This window comes from Gadus macrocephalus, chromosome 7 (assembly GCF_031168955.1).
Source record: "Gadus macrocephalus chromosome 7, ASM3116895v1".
NCBI classification, from domain to species: Eukaryota; Metazoa; Chordata; class Actinopteri; order Gadiformes; family Gadidae; genus Gadus; species Gadus macrocephalus.
In genome coordinates, this window is record NC_082388.1 from 25,963,768 (window position 1) to 25,983,105 (window position 19,338).

At 47.5% G+C, this 19,338-nt stretch overlaps 2 protein-coding genes across 2 annotated transcripts in view; both read right to left on the reverse strand.

Moving 5' to 3' along the window:
- Window positions 1-4,964: 4,964 nt before the first annotated feature.
- Window positions 4,965-6,686, reverse strand: LOC132461434 (odorant receptor 131-2-like). The gene is made up of 2 exons (XM_060056519.1): window positions 6,656-6,686; window positions 4,965-5,917 (listed from the first exon to the last, which is right to left on the reverse strand). Exons 1-2 carry the CDS (start codon window positions 6,684-6,686, stop codon window positions 4,965-4,967), a joined length of 984 nt encoding a protein of 327 aa, XP_059912502.1.
- Window positions 6,687-8,589: 1,903 nt separating this feature from the next.
- Window positions 8,590-19,338, reverse strand: part of ppme1 (protein phosphatase methylesterase 1) — a 14,531-nt gene continuing 3,782 nt past the window's right edge. The window contains exons 2-14 of the mRNA XM_060056520.1: window positions 15,734-15,793; window positions 14,684-14,776; window positions 14,136-14,193; window positions 13,490-13,541; window positions 12,855-13,009; window positions 12,396-12,486; window positions 11,988-12,053; window positions 11,343-11,478; window positions 10,758-10,887; window positions 10,461-10,505; window positions 10,302-10,366; window positions 9,118-9,185; window positions 8,590-9,010 (exon numbers count right to left, since the gene is read on the reverse strand). Coding sequence (XP_059912503.1) covers window positions 9,007-9,010; window positions 9,118-9,185; window positions 10,302-10,366; window positions 10,461-10,505; window positions 10,758-10,887; window positions 11,343-11,478; window positions 11,988-12,053; window positions 12,396-12,486; window positions 12,855-13,009; window positions 13,490-13,541; window positions 14,136-14,193; window positions 14,684-14,776; window positions 15,734-15,793 — 1,023 coding nt within the window. The 3' untranslated portion in view covers window positions 8,590-9,006. The remainder of the gene's footprint in view (window positions 9,011-9,117; window positions 9,186-10,301; window positions 10,367-10,460; window positions 10,506-10,757; window positions 10,888-11,342; window positions 11,479-11,987; window positions 12,054-12,395; window positions 12,487-12,854; window positions 13,010-13,489; window positions 13,542-14,135; window positions 14,194-14,683; window positions 14,777-15,733; window positions 15,794-19,338) is intronic.

Consider the following 19,338-nt stretch of genomic DNA (forward strand, 5'->3'; position numbering starts at 1 on the left):
GGGCGACAGGGAGTGCTGAGGGCTGCTACACCTGCTCGGGGCCCTATCAGACACTTAGGGGCCGAAGTAAGGGAGCCACCGTTTGCTTTACGACCACCCTCTCTTCCCGCAGGAACAGAAACAGCTAGATACTTGGCAGGAGTACCGGACATCCTGTAAATGTTCCACTAATGGTGGTCAAACAAACGTCGTTATTATGCGATGGCCCCATCAGAGAGACTATCAAAAACACGCATGCCTACACACCTTCATCACAGTTGGTTTAAATCAGGACGGGTCAATGTTAATTGTTAACATGCTGAACATGCTAACATTCTTTGACTGTTTCCAAGTCCAGCATCGTATTAATCATTTAAAGTAAGATCAGTTATGTCAACTCAAAGTATCGTTGTGGTAGAATGTTATTTCAGGACAGGTGTATTTGGTCATCATTACGACGGTTAAAGGCGGATGACGTTTTGGTTCTGGCGGTCGTATGAAATGAACCTCTGAGGAACACATTAATGAGACCGCCCGGCCGGTTGTCTGATAATGGACTGGATCCAACTAAACACTGCCCATCAGTCAGGGCATTAAGTGACTCATTAAAATGGCCAGCTGGCATCCCATCTAGATACTTAGTGAACTCTTAGTGAACATTACTCCGGCGCCAATATGGCTGCTACTTAAATCTCCAAGCTGTCCAACAGCGTGTCCGTCGGGGTGTCCCCCCTTCTGGGGTCTGAACCCTCGGGTCCACGGAGCGTTTCTATGGCAGCCGCGGTCAGCATCCTTCCCCCTGCAGCGAGTCAACTTTCCACCAAGTTCCCCCCAAACCCATACAAACACGACTCACTAAACATGAGGCAAAACCCGGACTAAAAACTGTAACCCGTGTCTGATTTACCTCCCAGTTATGCACTTAAACTGCATTGAGCCTCCAACATTTATAACCAGACTTCCCCGGCAGCACGCCGGGGAGAGACGCATGGCTGTTGCACTTCAACTTCTCCGCGTAAAACCGCCACGTCTGCTCTGAACGGTGCAAATAAGACGACCTACCCGAGATGCAGTAGAGGAGCAGGTGGAGGACGGCGAGCCTGCCCTGCCGCTGAGGGGTCTTCCAGAGCCGGGAGGGGGACATGTCGTCGGCGCTAGTGGGCTCTCTGACGGTTTCTTCTCGACTGGGGAGCCTCAGCAACCGCCCGACGCGGACTGTGGACCGTACCACTCCCACCCGGACCGCGGGGGGGTGGCGGCCGCTCACCTGCCGCGGGGAACCGACGCTCGTGGTGACGGGGGTCTGCCGCGCACCCCTCCCCCTCCGTCCCCGGATGAGCCGCCCCTGTACACATTACGTCATCTTTATTGAGGAGCATAGATTGTGATCGGTGTGTGGTCAGTGTTGCCAGATTGGGGCTGGAAATCGAGCCCAATCTGGCAACAAAGTGTGTAGTCGCGGTGTGTGTCTTCGTCACCGTACCCCCTCTCGCGTGTCTGTTCGCTTTATGGACATAAAGACGTGCCGGAGGAGCCTGTAACTTTGCAATTGGATAAACAAAACGCCAATAGGCCTATTTTCCCTCTCCAATAGACCTGAATGCCTTTATTTAGACACGACGTCTTTATGGGGGAAATTACACCGAATGACACATACATACGGTTCACAAATTTATTATTATAATAAATATGAAACTGATTTGTTTTAATGGTCAGTAGGGCCCAGGGCTGTGTTAAATGCGCTCGTATAACGTCTCTGTTCACTGGATGGAGGCCGAGATGGATGTTGCGGACGGCCCCTCGTTTGGGGGTCTATAAATCGAGCAGGTTGCATTAATTTGACGTGGATGTAGGGGTAGCCCTGTGTCAGGTTACCAGGTTACCAGAAACACAGAATGAAACAGCAGGACGTCATTGTCCGCTGGCCTCCAGTTCATCTCCAGAAAGTGGACCTGCTGAAGTTTAATCTGACCGAAAGGTTAGGGAGGAGTGGAGAGAGATAAATCTAAAGGTTTACACAGGAGAAGGGGGGAGAGAGAGAGAGAGAGAGAGAGAGAGAGAGAGAGAGAGAGAGAGAGAGAGAGGGGGAGAGAGAGAGAGAGAGAGAGAGAGAGAGAGAGAGAGAGAGAGAGAGAGAGAGAGTCGAAAGACAAAGATTGTGAGATAGGGTAGTGAGAGAGAGAGAGAGAGAGAGAGAGAGAGAGAGAGAGGTGCCAACAAAGCATTTTTAATGAAGCCTCTGTTAAAAATTAAAAGGCCTTTATGCTGCCCACCCCTCCACAGTCTTTACGGTAGCAGACTGTAACCTAGGATACGGTAAGAACATTAGGTTTCACTTCAACTCCACCCATCAGACCCCAGGTCCCTGTCTCCCTTTCTGTCTCTCTGTGTTCCTGTCTGTTATTCTGTCTCTCTGTGTTCCTGTCTCTCTGTGTTCTTGTGGCTCGTTATCTCTGTGTTTTTGTCTCTCTGTCTTTCTGTGTTTCTGTCTCTCTGTGTTCCGGTCTCTTTCTCGCTTTCTCTCTGTGTGTGTGTGTGTGTGTGTGTGTGTGTGTGTGTGTGTGTGTGTGTGTGTGTGTGTGTGTGTGTGTGTGTGTGTGTGTGTGTCTGTGTCTGTCTGTCTGTCTGTCTGTCTGTCTGTCTGTCTGTCTGTCTGTCTGTCTGTCTGTCTGTCTGTCTGTCTGTCTGTCTGTCTGTCTGTCTGTCTGTCTGTCTCTCTCTCTCTCTCTCTCTCTCTCTCTCTCTCTCTCTCTCTCTCTCTCTCTCTCTCTCTCTCTCTCTCTCTCTCTCTCTCTCTCTCTGTCATGTTTCTTAATGAGTTCCCTGAGTACAGCAGAGATATCCTCCCTGGTTCGGTTGTGTGTGGACCGACTGTGTTTCACAGAGAGGATCCTCTTTTCAGTGGTCCTCCCATCAGAGAGTTTAGTGTCCATCTCATCCGGATCCGGATGAGTTGATGGGAGGTATTTATAGACTTCAATGGTTGAAATGATTGGAAGGTAAACACACAGACCGAGCAGCGCGGTCCAGACGACCGGGGATTCAGCGACAGCAGGTGGGGGGTTTAGAGAGGAGGGTTTGGGAGAGTGTTCGGGGCTGTTGTCTCTCCCGCTCTCTAAGAGCACTTAAAGCGCACTGAGGAGCATTCCGCAGGGACGAAGCACCCGGAGACACGGAGCTCGAGTGGGCCTCGTGTTTGTGGTTCAAAATAACCTCAACGTTACACGGTACACAACCACTCAAACCAGGTTTTAAATCCTGGTTTTAAAGTGTGAAGCGCTGAGTTGAACAATAGATGAGATATTCGTGATGATCGACTTTAGGTTAAATAATGAGCTGTGACTGCGTCGGGTATCGTTTCTCGCATGGGGCCGTTTAAATGGACTTAGCCTCTGAGAACATCTTCAAATGAGGATTTCTGACAGCCTATCTCATGCACCACTGTATGCGAATTGGTGTGTGTGTGTGTGTGTGTGTGTGTGTGTGTGTGTGTGTGTGTGTGTGTGTGTGTGTGTGTGTGTGTGTGTGTGTGTGTGTGTGCGTGTGCGTGCGTGTGTGAGGGAGAGGGAGAGGGATCTGCAAAAGATAACTAACTTCTGACCTCTGGTGGTCGAGATGCAAATCACCACTAAATGTTAAAATCTATTTGACTATATAATATCTATCTGTATTAATATACATAAATATATTTGCATTTATATGTATCTATTTTTTGTAAAGTTAAAAATTTCTGATACAAATTACGAATGCCTTTCAGTAAATCATCCTGAAACTGTTCTGTAATTTTGATATTTCTTAATTTCACGTCTCTTTTTGTTTATTTTTCTTAGAGAAAAATGACAATGTCAATTTGGTTTCTCCAATCATATCTCTTATACTCTTTCGTATGATATTATATATTATATTTTACAAAATATATATCATTATATTGGCAAGGGCATTGTACATTTTCGATAATATACAAACTGATAGCGTGTATGTTTCATTATGATATTTATAGACTATTTAATGTGGCAGTTGGTATAGTTTACTAAATAAAGTCCTTTATTTTTCGTTAGATGGCAACATATGTTTTGTTTTTAATTAACAGTTATTCAGTCAGGACTACATTATGAACAATGTAACTAACAATGTAAATCAGAATTTATGCAAATGGCAATTACGATTACTGTTCATTTCTAATTTGTTTAATTTATTTTTCAAATGACAAAAGTGTATATTTTAAATGTGCATGTAGATTTGGATTGTATTTGTCAAATGTATTATTTTACTTAGATTGCAATAAGAAAAAAGTACATTTATAATGCAATACTTATTTGCATTATAACTTTACTTCTGAATGTTAAAATTTGTATTGAACATTCTAGATAAAACAGAGACCGAATGTACATTTCAAGATTACAGATTTACTTTATCCCGTCTGCCACACAAATGAATGTAAACCAGCTGTACACCTGGATTACTGATCCAAAATAGTCCCCAGATTATCAGAAAAGGTCATACAACGTCATACTCATGCAATGTAACGTTTTTAAAAAGCAAATCTCTGGTCTTTTAGCTAAAAGGCTTAATACCCTATGTTTTAAAAACAGATTATGAAACGGAAATGATTTAGTCAGAACATTTATTAATCTGTAACTTCCGATACTTTATTTATTGTTTTAACCTACTTGGGTTTGGCTTTTTGGTATTTCATACTTCATGATGTAGCAGAATACAAATATATACGTTCAATATTTTTTGTCTGTACCTAAGATGCTGAAGGATGACCCTGGTCTCTTCTGTAATGTTTGAAAGAAATTCCAGATGAGAATACAGATTTAATCAAGTAAATTATCCCGCATTAAATACATTACAAAACTATGAATAAAGGTACTGATCCTAATCACATCATTATTACCCCTAACCTAACCCTTCCCCTACCCCAACCCCTAACCCTGACCATAACCCTAACCCTAACCCTAACCCTAACCCTAACCCTGACCTTACGCGAGTGGCTTCCTGTGCGTCCTGAGCCCGAACAGGAAGTAGTGCGTGAAGACGCGGCGGAAGGCCTTGTCCCGCAGGCCGTAGATGAGCGGGTTGAGCACGCGGGGGAAGATGACGAGCGAGAGGAAGAGCAGGTACTGGACGTTGCGCGCCATGACGACGCCGAAGCTCAGCATCACCAGCGAGCTCATCGCGTTGAAGGTGGTGGAGGCCAGGCACAGGCACAGCTGGAGCATGTGCAGCAGCACCGTCCGGCGTGCCGCGCTCGCCCGCGACCCCGCCGCCGCCGCCGCCGCCGACCGCCCTGCCGCCGCCGACCGCGCCGCCAACAGGATGCGGACGTAGGTGTACAGGATGACGCCGCCCACCAGCAGGAAGTAGACCGCGGTGAACGCCGTGTTGATGCGGCCGAAGAGCGCCCGGCCCAGCGCGGCCTTGCGCTGGCAGGTCCGCTGCCGGGCGTTCGGCCGGTCGTCCAGCGCCAGGAAGTACAGCAGCTCGCTGACGGGGTCCACCGCCGCCACGCACCACACCACCGTCAGCGTGGCGCCGGTGCGGCGCGGCGTGGAGACGCCGGCGTGCCTCAGCGGGAGGCAGACGGCCACGTAGCGCTCGAGGGACATCAGGGCCAGGGTGAAGGGCGCGGCCGTGGCCACGGCGTCGCCCAGCAGCAGCAGGAAGACGCACGGGAGGCGGCCGAGCCGGGCGCGCGCCACGGCCACCAGGTAGAGCGCCACGCACACCAGCAGGTGGAGGGAGTCGGAGAGGAGCAGGTGGCCGAAGAGGAGGTAGCGTGACGACTCCAGGAAGCCGGGCCGCCGGCCGAGGGAGAAGAGCATGACGCCGTTGACGTACAGGCAGAGCAGGCAGGGCGTCATGGAGACGAACGCCTTCGCCGCCACGCCCGAGTTCTGCGGCTCCGAGCCGTTCTGGGACATGGGCGACGGAGCTGGAGACGGAACCACACACACAACGCAGAGTAACACAACCACACACAAGGCAGAGTAACACAACCACACACAACGCAGAGTGACACAACCACACACAAGGCAGAGTAACACAACCGCACACAAGGCAGTGTGACACAACCACACACAAGGCAGAGTAACAACAACCACACACAATGCAGAGTAAAACAACCACACACAAGGCAGAGTAACACAACCGCACACAAGGCAGAGTGACGCAACCACACACAAGGCAGAGTTACACAACCACACACACCGCAGAGTGACACAACCACACACAAGGCAGAGTAACACAACCGCACACAAGGCAGAGTTACACAACCACACACAAGGCAGAGTAACACAACCGCACACAAGGCAGAGTGACACAACCACACACAATGCAGAGTGACACAACCACACGCAGCTTGAGTGTTCCTGGGGCATTACCTCGTCACGTAGAAACACTCAAACTGTGGTTTAGTTCTTGCGGTTAAATGACGCATTACTTTAGGATCTAGGATCGTCTAGTATAGTCTAGCAGTGGTCAGCTACTAGTCTTTCAATACCCATCAAAAAGGTTGTGGCTTCGAGACCCGTCACCACAGACCAGAGCCTACCTGCTCTGGATAAAAGCGTCTGCTAAAGACGCCCGAAGCCCACACACTAAGCACCTCTCCTGGGCGGCCAGCCCTGTGAAGCCTCTGATCACCACACCACGGCTCCCGATGAAAGCTCACCTTCCAGACGACCTTCTGGTGCTGGGACCATCTCGTCTCTTCATGGTTCAACACATCTGTGTGTTGATGACATCACGGCCCGAGGGGGGTCCCGTCCACCAATCAGGAGGCCGGACGAGTCTGCCAGGAGGGCTTGTGATGAGACGAAGAGTGGAAGTTCAAAAGTTTTTACCCCAAGAAATGCTTATTGCATTATAACTTTGCTTCTGAATGTTACAATTTGTATTCAACATTCTAAATTAAACGGACAGAACGTACATTTCAGGATTACAGATTTACTTTATCCCGTCACATAAATTAATGTAGGCCTACTGTACACCTGGTTTACTGATCCAAAATAGTCCGATTACCAGAAAGGGTCATACAATGTTATGTTTTTAAAACACAGATCACGTGGAAGCATGGAAGTTCAAAAGTTTTGACCCCACTGTGTTCATCGGCCAATCCTCCAGACGCCTCTCACCTTCTCCCGTCTCGTTTATTAACCTCAGTTTCAGACAGAACTAAAGGTTTACCAAACGTTTCTCTTTTGATGATGGATTTAGTCATGGACGTAAAATGAATTGGAGGTTAATCCTAATTGTATCACACTTAAGAAACATCACATCCAAATGTTCAGAAACTCTTTAGGAAACAATAAATGGTAGGTCTGTACCTCAAACATGACACCATTGCTCGGGTTTAACCATAAACAATATTAAACTAACGTATGATTTTGTCTTATTGTGTATATATTTAGGCACACAAACATATAAGTAATAACTAATACTTGAAACTGTATTCCTAAATCAGGGAAGCAAGGCTTAGGATTGGACAGGATGGGGACAGCACTGACCTCTGACCTCACCATGACCTTAGAACCCTAAATGTTTAACCTGTAACCCGGTGCTGATCAGGAACATCCCGGGTCTGGTAAGAAGAAGGAACCTGAATACATCCTAGGGTGAATGTGCTTTCTGGATTTCTCTGAGGAGATCTGGATCATGAAGAAATCTGTATCACAAACACCGTCTTCTGATCTGCATCCGGCCACTGAGGTCATCTGAGGTCGTCTGAGGTAATCTAAGGTCAACCATGTCAATAACATTTGGTGAAATTGAAGCCATTCTAGAATTGGATTAAATTTCCTCTGAACATCAGAGCCATGAGATCGAGAGGACCAAGGAGTTGAGGCCAAAGGGTAAATGCAATGCACGCATACTAACACACATGAATGAATGCAAACACACACACGCGCATGCATGCACACACACACACACACACACACACACACACACACACACACACACACACACACACAAAGCATGCACCCACGTACACACATACAAGGGGGTAGACAACACCCTAAGTGTTTTGATGAACAGGAAGATTGTGTAAAATGATCTCTAATGAAGGTGTCATCATGTTTCCTCTCCGTGTAAACATCTGTCACAAGGGCCATGGCCCCATCAATAATTCATCTGTTTGTGTCGGACAACATGGTTCCTCCGAGAGCCCATTACCGTCGACCTCCTCCAGAGAACTCCACTCACAACAACAGCTCTGTCTTCTGGAAGGTTCTGACAACCGCAGCTGTAAACTTTCAGCCGCCGTGTTGACCTTTAACCTCTCCTCACGCTCTCCTTGCACCAGGAGGCCTCCAGGTAGGCCTCTTGTCATCAAGGTCTGACCGGGAACCTTCGAGCTGGATCCCAACCAACTGGCGACTAGCTCGGCTAACTAACCTAGCTCGCCTAACTAGCCTAGCTCGGCTAACTAATCAACAAAAGACTCTAAATCAAATAAGCATAAACTTTGTATTTTATTTCAATCTTTTTATTCTATTATGCTTGTTCTACTCAGTTTATATAGTGTTAAAGGTGGACATTATATTGGTACTATTATTAATAATACAAGGACCCTTGGGCACAGGAAGAAAACACCAACACTCAATGTTAATTTTCTATTTCCATTCATTTATTCTCACTCTTCCAAGTCAAGATCATAAATACGAAAAAATAAGACAATCAACCCAGAAGAGACATGAAATCAAAATTAACAAAAATACATCGGAAAAAGGCAGGCAGAAACCTCAGTGCTCATAAAGAAATAAACATTTAGTCTACATTGTGAAGACATGACAGTAATACATTATATTACAGTTCATATCGCATCATAGCGTATCAAACTACTATATGATGAACCATGACAGTAATACATTATATAACATCTCATTTCTCCCCATAGCGTATCAAACTACTATATGATGAACCATGACAGTAATAGATGATATCACAGCTCATGTCTCATCATATCAAATCAAACGTGAAGTCACGATTCTTCCCACGGCTCCCAAGTCGTGCCGTTAGGAATTAGCTGCAAGAGAATGAATTGCTTTAATGATATTGTACTGACACACAAATCTATTTTAACTTCATATTCCATCAATAGTATAAAATCCAGGCTCAGTAAAAGGTTCTTACCATAGGAAGCCTTCCTTAAAGTCAGTGAATTTGTGCCGGACCATGAATGAAGCGATGGCATCTGCTACCTGTAGGCAAAATACACTTAAACTTAGCCATCACATCTGCTACCTGCAGGCAAAGTACACTTAAACTTAGCCATCACATCTGCTACCTGCAGGCAAAATACACTTAAACTTAGCCATCACATCTGCTACCTGCAGGCAAAGTACACTTAAACTTAGCCATCACATCTGCTACCTGCAGGCAAAGTACACTTAAACTTAGCCATCACATCTGCTACCTGCAGGCAAAGTACACTTAAACTTAGCCATCACATCTGCTACCTGCAGGCAAAATACACTTAAACTTAGCCATCACATCTGCTACCTGCAGGCAAAGTACACTTAAACTTAGCCATCACATCTGCTACCTGCAGGCAAAGTACAGTTAAACTTAGCCATCACATCTGCTACCTGCAGGCAAAGTACACTTAAACTTAGCCATCACATCTGCTACCTGCAGGCAAAATACACTTAAACTTAGCCATCACATCTGCTATCTGGGGACCAAATACACTTAAATGATATCTGTGTAGCTAAACCCTTTGTCATAAAGGGTAGGTGAAGGGTAAATTAAGGGTAGAAAGGGTTAACGAAGGATTAGTGAAGAGTTAGTTAAGGGAAGGCAGGGTTCATTAAGGGTTAGTGAAGGAAGTGCAGGGTTAGTTAAAGTTTAGTGAATGTAAAGTAGGGTTAGTTAAACTTTAGTGGAGAGTTTGTAAAGGGAGGTTGAGTTAAAGGTTAGTTAAAGGTTAGTAAAGGGAGGGTTAGTTAAGGGTTAGTGAAGGGAGGGTTTGTTAATGGATAGTGACGGGTCAGTGAAGGGAGGGTTAGTTAAGGGTTGGTGAAGGGAGGGTTATTTAAGGGTTAGTGAAGGGAGGGTTAGTTAAGGGTTAGTGAAGGGAGGGTTAGTTAAGGGTTAGTGAAGGGAGGGTTAGTTAAGGGTTAGTGAAGGGAGGGTTAGTGAAGGGAGGGTTAGTTAAGGGTTAGTGAAGGGAGGGTTAGTTAAGGGTTAGTGAAGGGAGGGTTAGTTAAGGGTTAGTTAAAGGAGGGTTAGTTAAAGGAGGGTTAGTTAAGGGTTAGTGAAGGGAGGGTTAGTTAAAGGAGGGTTAGTTAAGGGAGGGTTAGTTAAGGGGCGCTGACCTTGTCTGGGGCGTCTTCGTGGACGGCGTGTCCACACTGAGGGAGGACCTGGAGCTGGAACTTCCCTGAGGGGTGGAGATCGTTCACGGGTCAGGTCTTGTGTTTATAATATAGATCACATGTCCTTGTGTGTGCTCTGAGTGAGACTACGTTACCCACCTTGCATCTGTCCGATGGTCAGGTCTTTGTCCAGCCGGTCCACTCCTACAACACATCACATCAGCACTCCTTCTCAACTGTGCTCATATTGTCTATGAATGAAGCCATGATCCACTTCATCCACAGTTGAATAAGACAGTGTGTGTGTGTGTGTGTGTGTGTGTGTGTGTGTGTGTGTGTGTCAGTGTGTGTGTGTGTGTGTGTGTGTGTGTGTGTGTGTGTGTGTGTGTGTGTGTGTGTGTGTGTGTGTGTGGGTGTGTGTGTGTAGGTGTGTGTTTGGGGGGGGGGGGAGGGTACCTGCGAGGAGGAGGAGCTTGGGGGAGGTGCAGGAGAGGAAGAGGGCTGACAGACCTCTGAACCAACCGGTCCAGAACCGCTCAGTCCTGGAGAGATCCACCCGCCACTCAAACACACTGCTGCGCTGTCTCTAGAGGGAGGGAGAGAGGGAAAGAAAGAAAGAAAGAAAGAAAGAAAGAAAGAAAGAAAGAAAGAAAGAAAGAAAGAAAGAAAGAAAGAAAGAAAGAAAGAAAGAAAGAAAGAAAGAAAGAGAGAGAGGGAGACAGAGAGAGAGGGAGACAGAGAGAGAGGGAGACAGAGAGATCGAGACCCACAATCAACCACTGGGAGGCGCCAGTTGACCGCTGCCAGTTCAATAGATTAACTGTCATTAATATAAACAACTGAATAAAGTGTTGATGAATCATGAATAGAACAGAGACAGACAGACAGACAGAGACAGACAGACAGACAGAGAGACAGACAGACAGAGACAGACAGACAGACAGAGACACAGACAGACAGAGACACAGACAGAGTCAGAGACAGACAGACAGACAGACAGAGAGAGATTCAGACAGGCAGACAGACAGACCCATGTCCCACCTCTTGTTCTTCCTCCTTCAACCGCTTGCTATTGGATTGTTCCTCGCCCTCCTGCTCTTCCTCCTCCTCTTCCTCCTCCAGGATCCCCCCTCCGATGGTGTTGGTCTCCCCCGCCCTCCTGCCTTGCTCCTCCTGCCTGGACGTTAGTAGAACAACGCTCATTGAACAACGTTAAAGCTGCCCTATGTGTGCCTGTCCTCCCCTCATCGGCCACTGGGGGCTCCAGTGAGGCTACGGTTATGTGTCGTTAGCTGTGACGTTAGCAGTGTCTTTTTTAAATGGTTTACAACATTTAAAAATATAGATAATATATGTTGTATGATATAGGTCATGTATGTTGTACGAGATACGTCATGTATGTTGTATGATATAGATCATGTATGTTGTATGATATAGGTCATGCACGCTGTATGATATAGGTCATGTATGTTGTATGATATAGGTCATGCACGCTGTATGATATAGGTAATTACGTTGTATGATATAGGTCATGTATGGTGCACGATATAGGTCATGTATGATGTACGATATAGGTCATGTATGATGTACGATATAGGTCATGTATGTTGTACGATATAGGTCATGTATGTTGTATGATATAGGTCATGTATGTTGTATGATGGTGTCATGAGGACCCAGACTCACTTCTTCACCTGACCCCCCATGGATACGCGGGCTGACTCGATGTTCCGGATCTGTCCGCTCTTCACACTGGGAGAGAGATCGCCATGGAAACCACCGTTTATTTGCCGCTGTCATCATCTTATCACGGTGCATGTATGTGATGTATAAATCCCTCGATACATAAATGAAGGCTATGTTAGCAAGTTGAGCGGAGGCATGGTTGAGTCTTGTGGATATTGTTTGAATCACAGACCGACGGCTTGATGGGGTTCTCTTACAGAGCCGTTATAATGAGCGATGGTGTCTTTAAAATGTGCCACACACCGTAGCGTTAGACTAAAGGTGTCAGGGAACCCTAACGACCCTGACACCGATTAATATAGTAAACTAAACAATGTTAAACTTGATGATATTTAGCGTGTCTCTCACCTCCACTCAATGGCGTTCTCCAAGGACTTGAAGGTCTTCGGACGGCTCCGCAGAAAGCTCTGCATGCTGTTGAGGGCCTCCATCGCGGTGCCTGCACACAGGAAACCCAGACTCAGACTGTGAACCACAACATGTAACATACAACACACAAGCTGGTGTTGTACACCGGAAACACTCGCTCAGACGTTGTACCATAACGTGTAACATACAGACAACATACAACATACATGCTAGTGCCTGCACACAGGAAATACATCAGACACCTCACGGTGTACCACAACATACAACATACATGCCTATAATATACCACTACATCTGACATATGACAGCATCATGGTGTTGATGTTGACATGTTGAGGCACGCTACAACATTTGACAATGCACAACAACGTGTTACACATGACAACATAGAGCGGGCTGTTGCCACAGCAACCAACCCCCCCCCCCCCCCCCCAGTACCTTCCACCACGTCGATGACACACAGGCCCAGCAGGGACGGGATGTGATTGGCTGCGGCCGCGTGGACGGCGATAGCCCCGCCCATGCTGTGTCCAATCATCAGGATGGGGGGCGGGGCATCCCCGTACAGAACCTCCACCACCTTACTGATGTCACTTCACATTTGCATAATGATAAGTGTCATTCTCATGTTCCCATAATATTAATATCATTCTCATATTCGCAAAATAACAATACCATTCTCATATTCACATAATAATAATAAATATTACTTAATATTCACTGAATAATATTATTCATATACTATATATGTTTCATATTCACATAACTCCCATTCCAATAACTAAACATCTCATTCTCATTCATTGTGTCTACAGACTCCGTAGTAAACCACATCTTGCATGTGAAACTCTGGTATGGTGCGAGGTACCAGGAAATAGAAGTTGCTAATCGGAACATCCTAGATTGTGGGTCTGAGAGGTACAGTTTGACCGAAGAACAATAAAATGTCAGGGAAAATGCTCTTTTAATCTCAAAATCTAGAATGCAACCGGATGCTTTACGAAAATGTCCAATCTACCACAAGACAACCTGCATGCCGTCACCTCATTGGTTAAACTGCTCAGACTGCTTACCTGGCCATGGTCTCAGCGGACAGGTCTTCAGAGTCCTGCACCTTGGTGTCTCCTGCAGGAGACCACAGACCATGACATGAAGAACCAACACATCATCATCTGGTTCCACCAGGGGAACCCTGAGGAGAACCAACACATCATCATCTGGTTCCACCAACAGGGGAACTCCGAAGAGAACCAACACATCATCATCTGGTTCCACCACTAGGAGAACAAACACACCATCATCTGGTTCCACCTGTGGAACCCTGAGGAGAACCAACACACCATAATCTGGTTCCACTTCTAAAGGAACTCTGAGGAGAACCAACACACCATCATCTGGTTCCACCAGTGGAACCCTGAGGAGAACCAACACACCATCATCTGGTTCCATCACTAGGAGAACCAACACATCATCATCTGGTTCCACCACTAAGAGAACCAACACATCATCCTCTGGTTCCACTTCTAAAAGGAACCCTGAGCAGAACCAACACATCATGGTTCTGCGTCCCTCAGCCTCTGGTTGAGGGACGCAGAACAGCCGTTGTTGTCAGGCTGTGAGTCAGCTCGGCCGGGCTGGCCTGAGACGCGCGTCACTGAGACAATAGATATTGAGTTTCTAGGTTCTAATGGCTCCAGTCTTGTCTGCTGTTCTCCTCACCGTGACCTCGCAGATCCATGGCAACGACCCTGCAGTTGATCCGGCCACAAATCACCGCCTACAAACCAGTGATACACAAGATACACATGTTACAGACAAGATACACATGTTACAGACAAGATACACATGTTACAGACAAGATACACATGTTACAGACAAGATACACATGTTACAGACAAGATACACATGTTACAGACAAGATACACATGTTACGTACAACATACACATGTTACATATACATGTTGCAAACAAGATACACATGTTACATACGAGATACACATTTTACATACAACATACGTGTTAACATACAACATGCACATGCTACATACAATATACATGTTGCATGCGACACGTGTGTTAGACAAAAAACATGTAAAATACAATAACCATGTTACATTGAACATACACGTGCTACATGTGTCACATACAGCATACAACATACATGTCACATACAACATACATGTCAGATACAGCATACATGTTACATACATGTTACATTGAACATACACGTCCCACAGACAGCCCTGGGCGGCGCTACGTCGACTCACGGTGAAGACGGCCCAGGACAGCGCGGAGTGGCCTCCTCCGTGGAGCAGCAGGAGCACCGGCCCGCGGGAGCCGCTGCAGTACAGCCGGAACACGTGGGGCCCGAGTCAAGGAGCCACACACACCTTAAAGGGCCCTGAGTCACCTGGGCTGAGTCACCTGGCCTGAGTCACCTGGCCCGAGTCACCTGGCCCGAGTCACCTGGCCCTGAGTCACCTGGGCTGAGTCACCTGGCCTGAGTCACCTGGCCCGAGTCACCTGGCCCTGAGTCACCTGGCCTGAGTCACCTGGCCTGAGTCACCTGGCCTGAGTCACCTGGCCTGAGTCACCTGGCCTGAGTCACTTGGCTTGAGTCACTTGGCTTGAGTCGCCTGGCCTGCGTCACCTGGCCTGAGTCACCTGGCCTGAGTCACTTGGCTTGAGTCGCCTGGCCTGCGTCACCTGGCCCGAGTCACCTGGCCCGAGTCACCTGGCCCGAGTCACCTGGCCTGAGTCACTTGGCTTGAGTCGCCTGGCCTGCGTCACCTGGCCTGAGTCACCTGGCCTGAGTCACTTGGCTTGAGTCGCCTGGCCTGCGTCACCTGGCCCGAGTCACCTGGCCCGAGTCACCTGGCCCGAGTCACCTGGCCCGAGTCACCTGGCCCGAGTCACCTGGCCCGAGTCACCTGGCCCGAGTCACCTGAGTCACCTGGCTTGAGTCACTTGGCCCGAGTCACCTGAGTCACCTGGCTTGAGTCACTTGGCCCGAGTCACCTGGCCCTGAGTCACCTGGCCCGAGTCACCTGGCCCTGAGTCACCTGGCTTGAGTCACCTGGCCCTGAGTCACCTGGCCTGAGTCACCTGGCCCTGAGTCACCTGGCCCGAGTCACCTGGCCCGGGTCACCTGGCCCGGGTCACCTGGCCCGAGTCACCTGGCCCGAGTCATGTCGTCGTCAGGCAACATGCACCGATCAAATGAACCCTCTCTAAGCTGTGTTTGTGGTGAGACTGCGTTTCCTAGGTTACGGCTGTAGCCGTAGCAACACCAGGCGGAAGGGGAGGAGCAAGGATATGTCTTTCCCGCCGTTGGTCTCCACCTCCACGTCCTCGATGGTGAACTTTGATTTGACTCGCTGAAGTACATGAACTGCGACATGCCGCCGGTTGCCGCGAGGCACCATCGCCCGGCAGCGGGCAGCCGGCTATGGCAAGCCGAGTGTGCCACAATTCGACTTCAATTAAACGCGTTCTGAAACGCCAGCACGCGTGCCCAGAACGCGTTTTGGTTTTCCAGAACGCGTTCCGGCGTTTCAGCGCACGCGCCCAGAACGCGTTCCGGCGTTGCAGCGCGCGCGCCCAGAACGCGTTCTGGCATTTCAGCGCGCGCGCCAAGAACGCGTTCCGGCATTTCTGCGCGCGCGCTCAGAACGCATATTAGCATATTAACAGCACGCGTGCTGTTTTTTAATTATGTTATCATAGTTGCCACGGCACTTACCATACACAATGTTCGGTCAAGTAGCTTAGATAGTGTATAGTCAAAGTGTATGTACTTGTAGTGTTCACCACCTCCACATTAACCACCTAATTTGAAACATCTTAACATCTTTCGACTTTAAGAACGACACAACAGAAAAGATTCGCGAAAGAAGAGCTCTGGTCTCGACTGATGTTGTCTGTGTGTTTGCCCTAGCATATGATCAGGTGAAAACGGCTCAAATCTATTGGCTGAGAAAATTGAGGGGAGGAGCGCATTAGCATATTAACAGCACGCGTGCTGTTAATATGCGTTCTGAGCGCACGCGCAGAAATGCCGGAACGCATTCTTGGCGCGCGCGCTGAAATGCCAGAACGCGTTCTGGGCGCGCGCGCTGAAACGCCGGAACGCGTTCTGGGCGCGCGCGCTGAAACGCCGGAACGCGTTCTGGAAAACCAAAACGCGTTCTGGGCACGCGTGCTGGCGTTTCAGAACGCGTTTAATTGAAGTCGAATTGTGGCACACTCGGCTTGCCATAGCCCGCTGCCGGGCGATGGTGCCTCGCGGCAACCGGCGGCATGTCGCAGTTCATGTACTTCAGCGAGTCAAACCAAAGTTCCTTTCCCCCAATTCCTTCTCAACCATGGCTCAGATAACCCCCACGACAGTCTCGTTGTGGAAATACAAGACACGTCAAAGAACCGACAAGAAACACTTGCGTTACAGTGTGTGTATTCACACACACACACACACACACACACACACACACACACACACACACACACACACACACACACACACACACACACACACACACACACACACACACACGCACACACACACACACACACACACACACACACATGTGGCGCTCGCACGGTCGAGTCTCATTGGCGGGCCAACGTCTCTGGGCGGGCCAGGCAGAGTAAGGGGAGGAGCTGAGATTCCTCATGACGTCATGAGCACAGATTTCCAAATCAGCGCGCTTGAGCCTCCGTTTTTTCAAAGGCGAGCAGAACAGCTAGTGCTCGTTTTACACCAAACGCAAGTTTTAGCAACTGGGGGACCATAGGCAGGCTAGGGGAACTCATATTTATGTTAGAAAACCTCATAAATTGAGATTTTCATGTCATGGGACCTTTAAAGAAACATTCTGAAGCCTTAAAGTTGCTGCAGGTATAATGTGAGAGTTGCATATATATATAGAGAGAGTTGTATGTATATATATATATATAGAGAGAGAGAGAGCAGAAACATCCCTCCCTCTGCTCGTTTCTCCATCATTGAGGAGCGTTGAATTTCACACACCTGCGATTGACAGGAAAGATTGATTCCAAAACCAATCTTGGAAGAGATGCCCCTATTGGTCAGAAACTCTTTCATTTAATTCTACCAAATAACACTCTAATAAAAAGCTTTGAAATTTGACCTTGGGCTTGGTTTCCCCTCATCAATGATGTTTACCATTGCATCCCCCCCCCCCATAAGCTCATTGATCTGCTGCTCCCTGGCTGAATGGAGGGGTGACGAGGTGGGCTCTGCCTTGACCTCCTCACTCTGGTTAGCATGGGAAGCGCATCTCGGCTCCTTCTTCTTCTCTCTACTTGGAGCAAAAGCAGCCAGAGAGGTCGCCCTGCGGATCATTAACGCTGCCCTTGTGGTCGGCCAGGGTTCCTCTGTCTGTTGATCGGCTGGAGGATGGACTCCCGGGTGCTTTATCACAGGGGAGGCCTGGGCCCGCTACGATAACAAGCACTGCAGCAGATGCCCTCACACAACTTTACGTTGAGACGTGCGTGTGTGTGTGTGTGTGTTTGTGTGTAAGTGCACAAAAAGAGCAAGGAGAAAGTATATACTAAAGCGATGTTTGAATACGCTGTTGAATAATGTATCCCAAAACAGGGTGCAGACGCACACACGCACACAGATAGATACACATGCACGCACACAGATAGACATACACACGCACGCACACAGATAGACACACACACACACACACACACACACACACACACACACACACACACACACACACACACACACACAGACATAGACACACACACACACACACACACACACACACACACACACACACACACACACACACACACACACACACACACACACACAGGTATTGAAACGGCACTTTGAAAAGCACAATCCGAATACATGATTTCAAGGTACTGCACACGGCTTCACTTAAACGAAAATTAAATTAGGGTACAAATGAATAATATTGTACCATGAAATAGTTAGTGTGCCTCAGGTTCCAAGAGAAACAAATAGCATGTGTTCAACTTTGAAGCAGAGGTCAAGCCAAACTGCTGAGAAATAATCGCTATTATTTAATTACAGCTACACTTGCTAACTTGAGTGCGGACCTGTTGACATGTGAAAAACAGAGGCCTTTTAATTGGACACAGGCGCAAACACAGACGCACGTGCAATCTTTTCTAAGCACTTAGCCTCCGTCCACTCCTACATTATGCATCAGGTCTATGGTCTGAGGACATGTGAGGGGAAAAACAAAGGTGCCGTCTACATCTCCCAACACTGTACGACTGCAAACACACACTCACATCCCATAGAGAAACACACACCATACAAACACACACAGACATGCACACATAGCCTACAGACACATGGGAAAAAAGCACATTCAACTGTGGTTGAATGCCAAATCAGATGGATGAAGTCATACAATTTGTAAAACACACACTCCCATATGTAGTGTACATACAGTGTAAGTGACGTGGCAAATGTGTCAAGGCACCTGTCACATTAAGTCAAGGGATGGTTTGCTGCACACCATATTACAAGTGCTTTTCAGGCAGGGTTAAGCGTTCAGTGTTATTCTCACACATGGCTTGGATACCATCTCAATTATTGAGGTAAAACAAAACTGCAGGGCTTGATTAATCAGTTAACACGTTTAAAACGACGCGTGTCCTGGCTTTGTTTATTTTTGACTTGATTGTGTGATGGTATATACTGTGCTTGTGTGCTTGCGTGGGTGGGTGTTTTTCGGCTTACACTTTGCACTTATTTGCATGATAAATTTCCGTTGTTGTTCTGCTCTGCCATCATTTTGGTCAATAACATGTTCTTATTCAAAGCGGTTTTCAATAAATAATGAGAATCAGCGCAATAATATATTTAATCATGGTTTATTTTGGTGTTTTAATAAGGGCAAATTAAATG

Coding starts and splice junctions, on each gene's coding strand:
- LOC132461434 (XM_060056519.1), bottom strand. CDS start 6,686: ATGGTCCCAGCACCAGAAGGTCGTCTGGAAG. Junction 5,918..6,655: donor ACCAGAAGGTCGTCTGGAAG/GTGAGCTTTCAT, acceptor TTCCGTCTCCAG/CTCCGTCGCCCATGTCCCAG.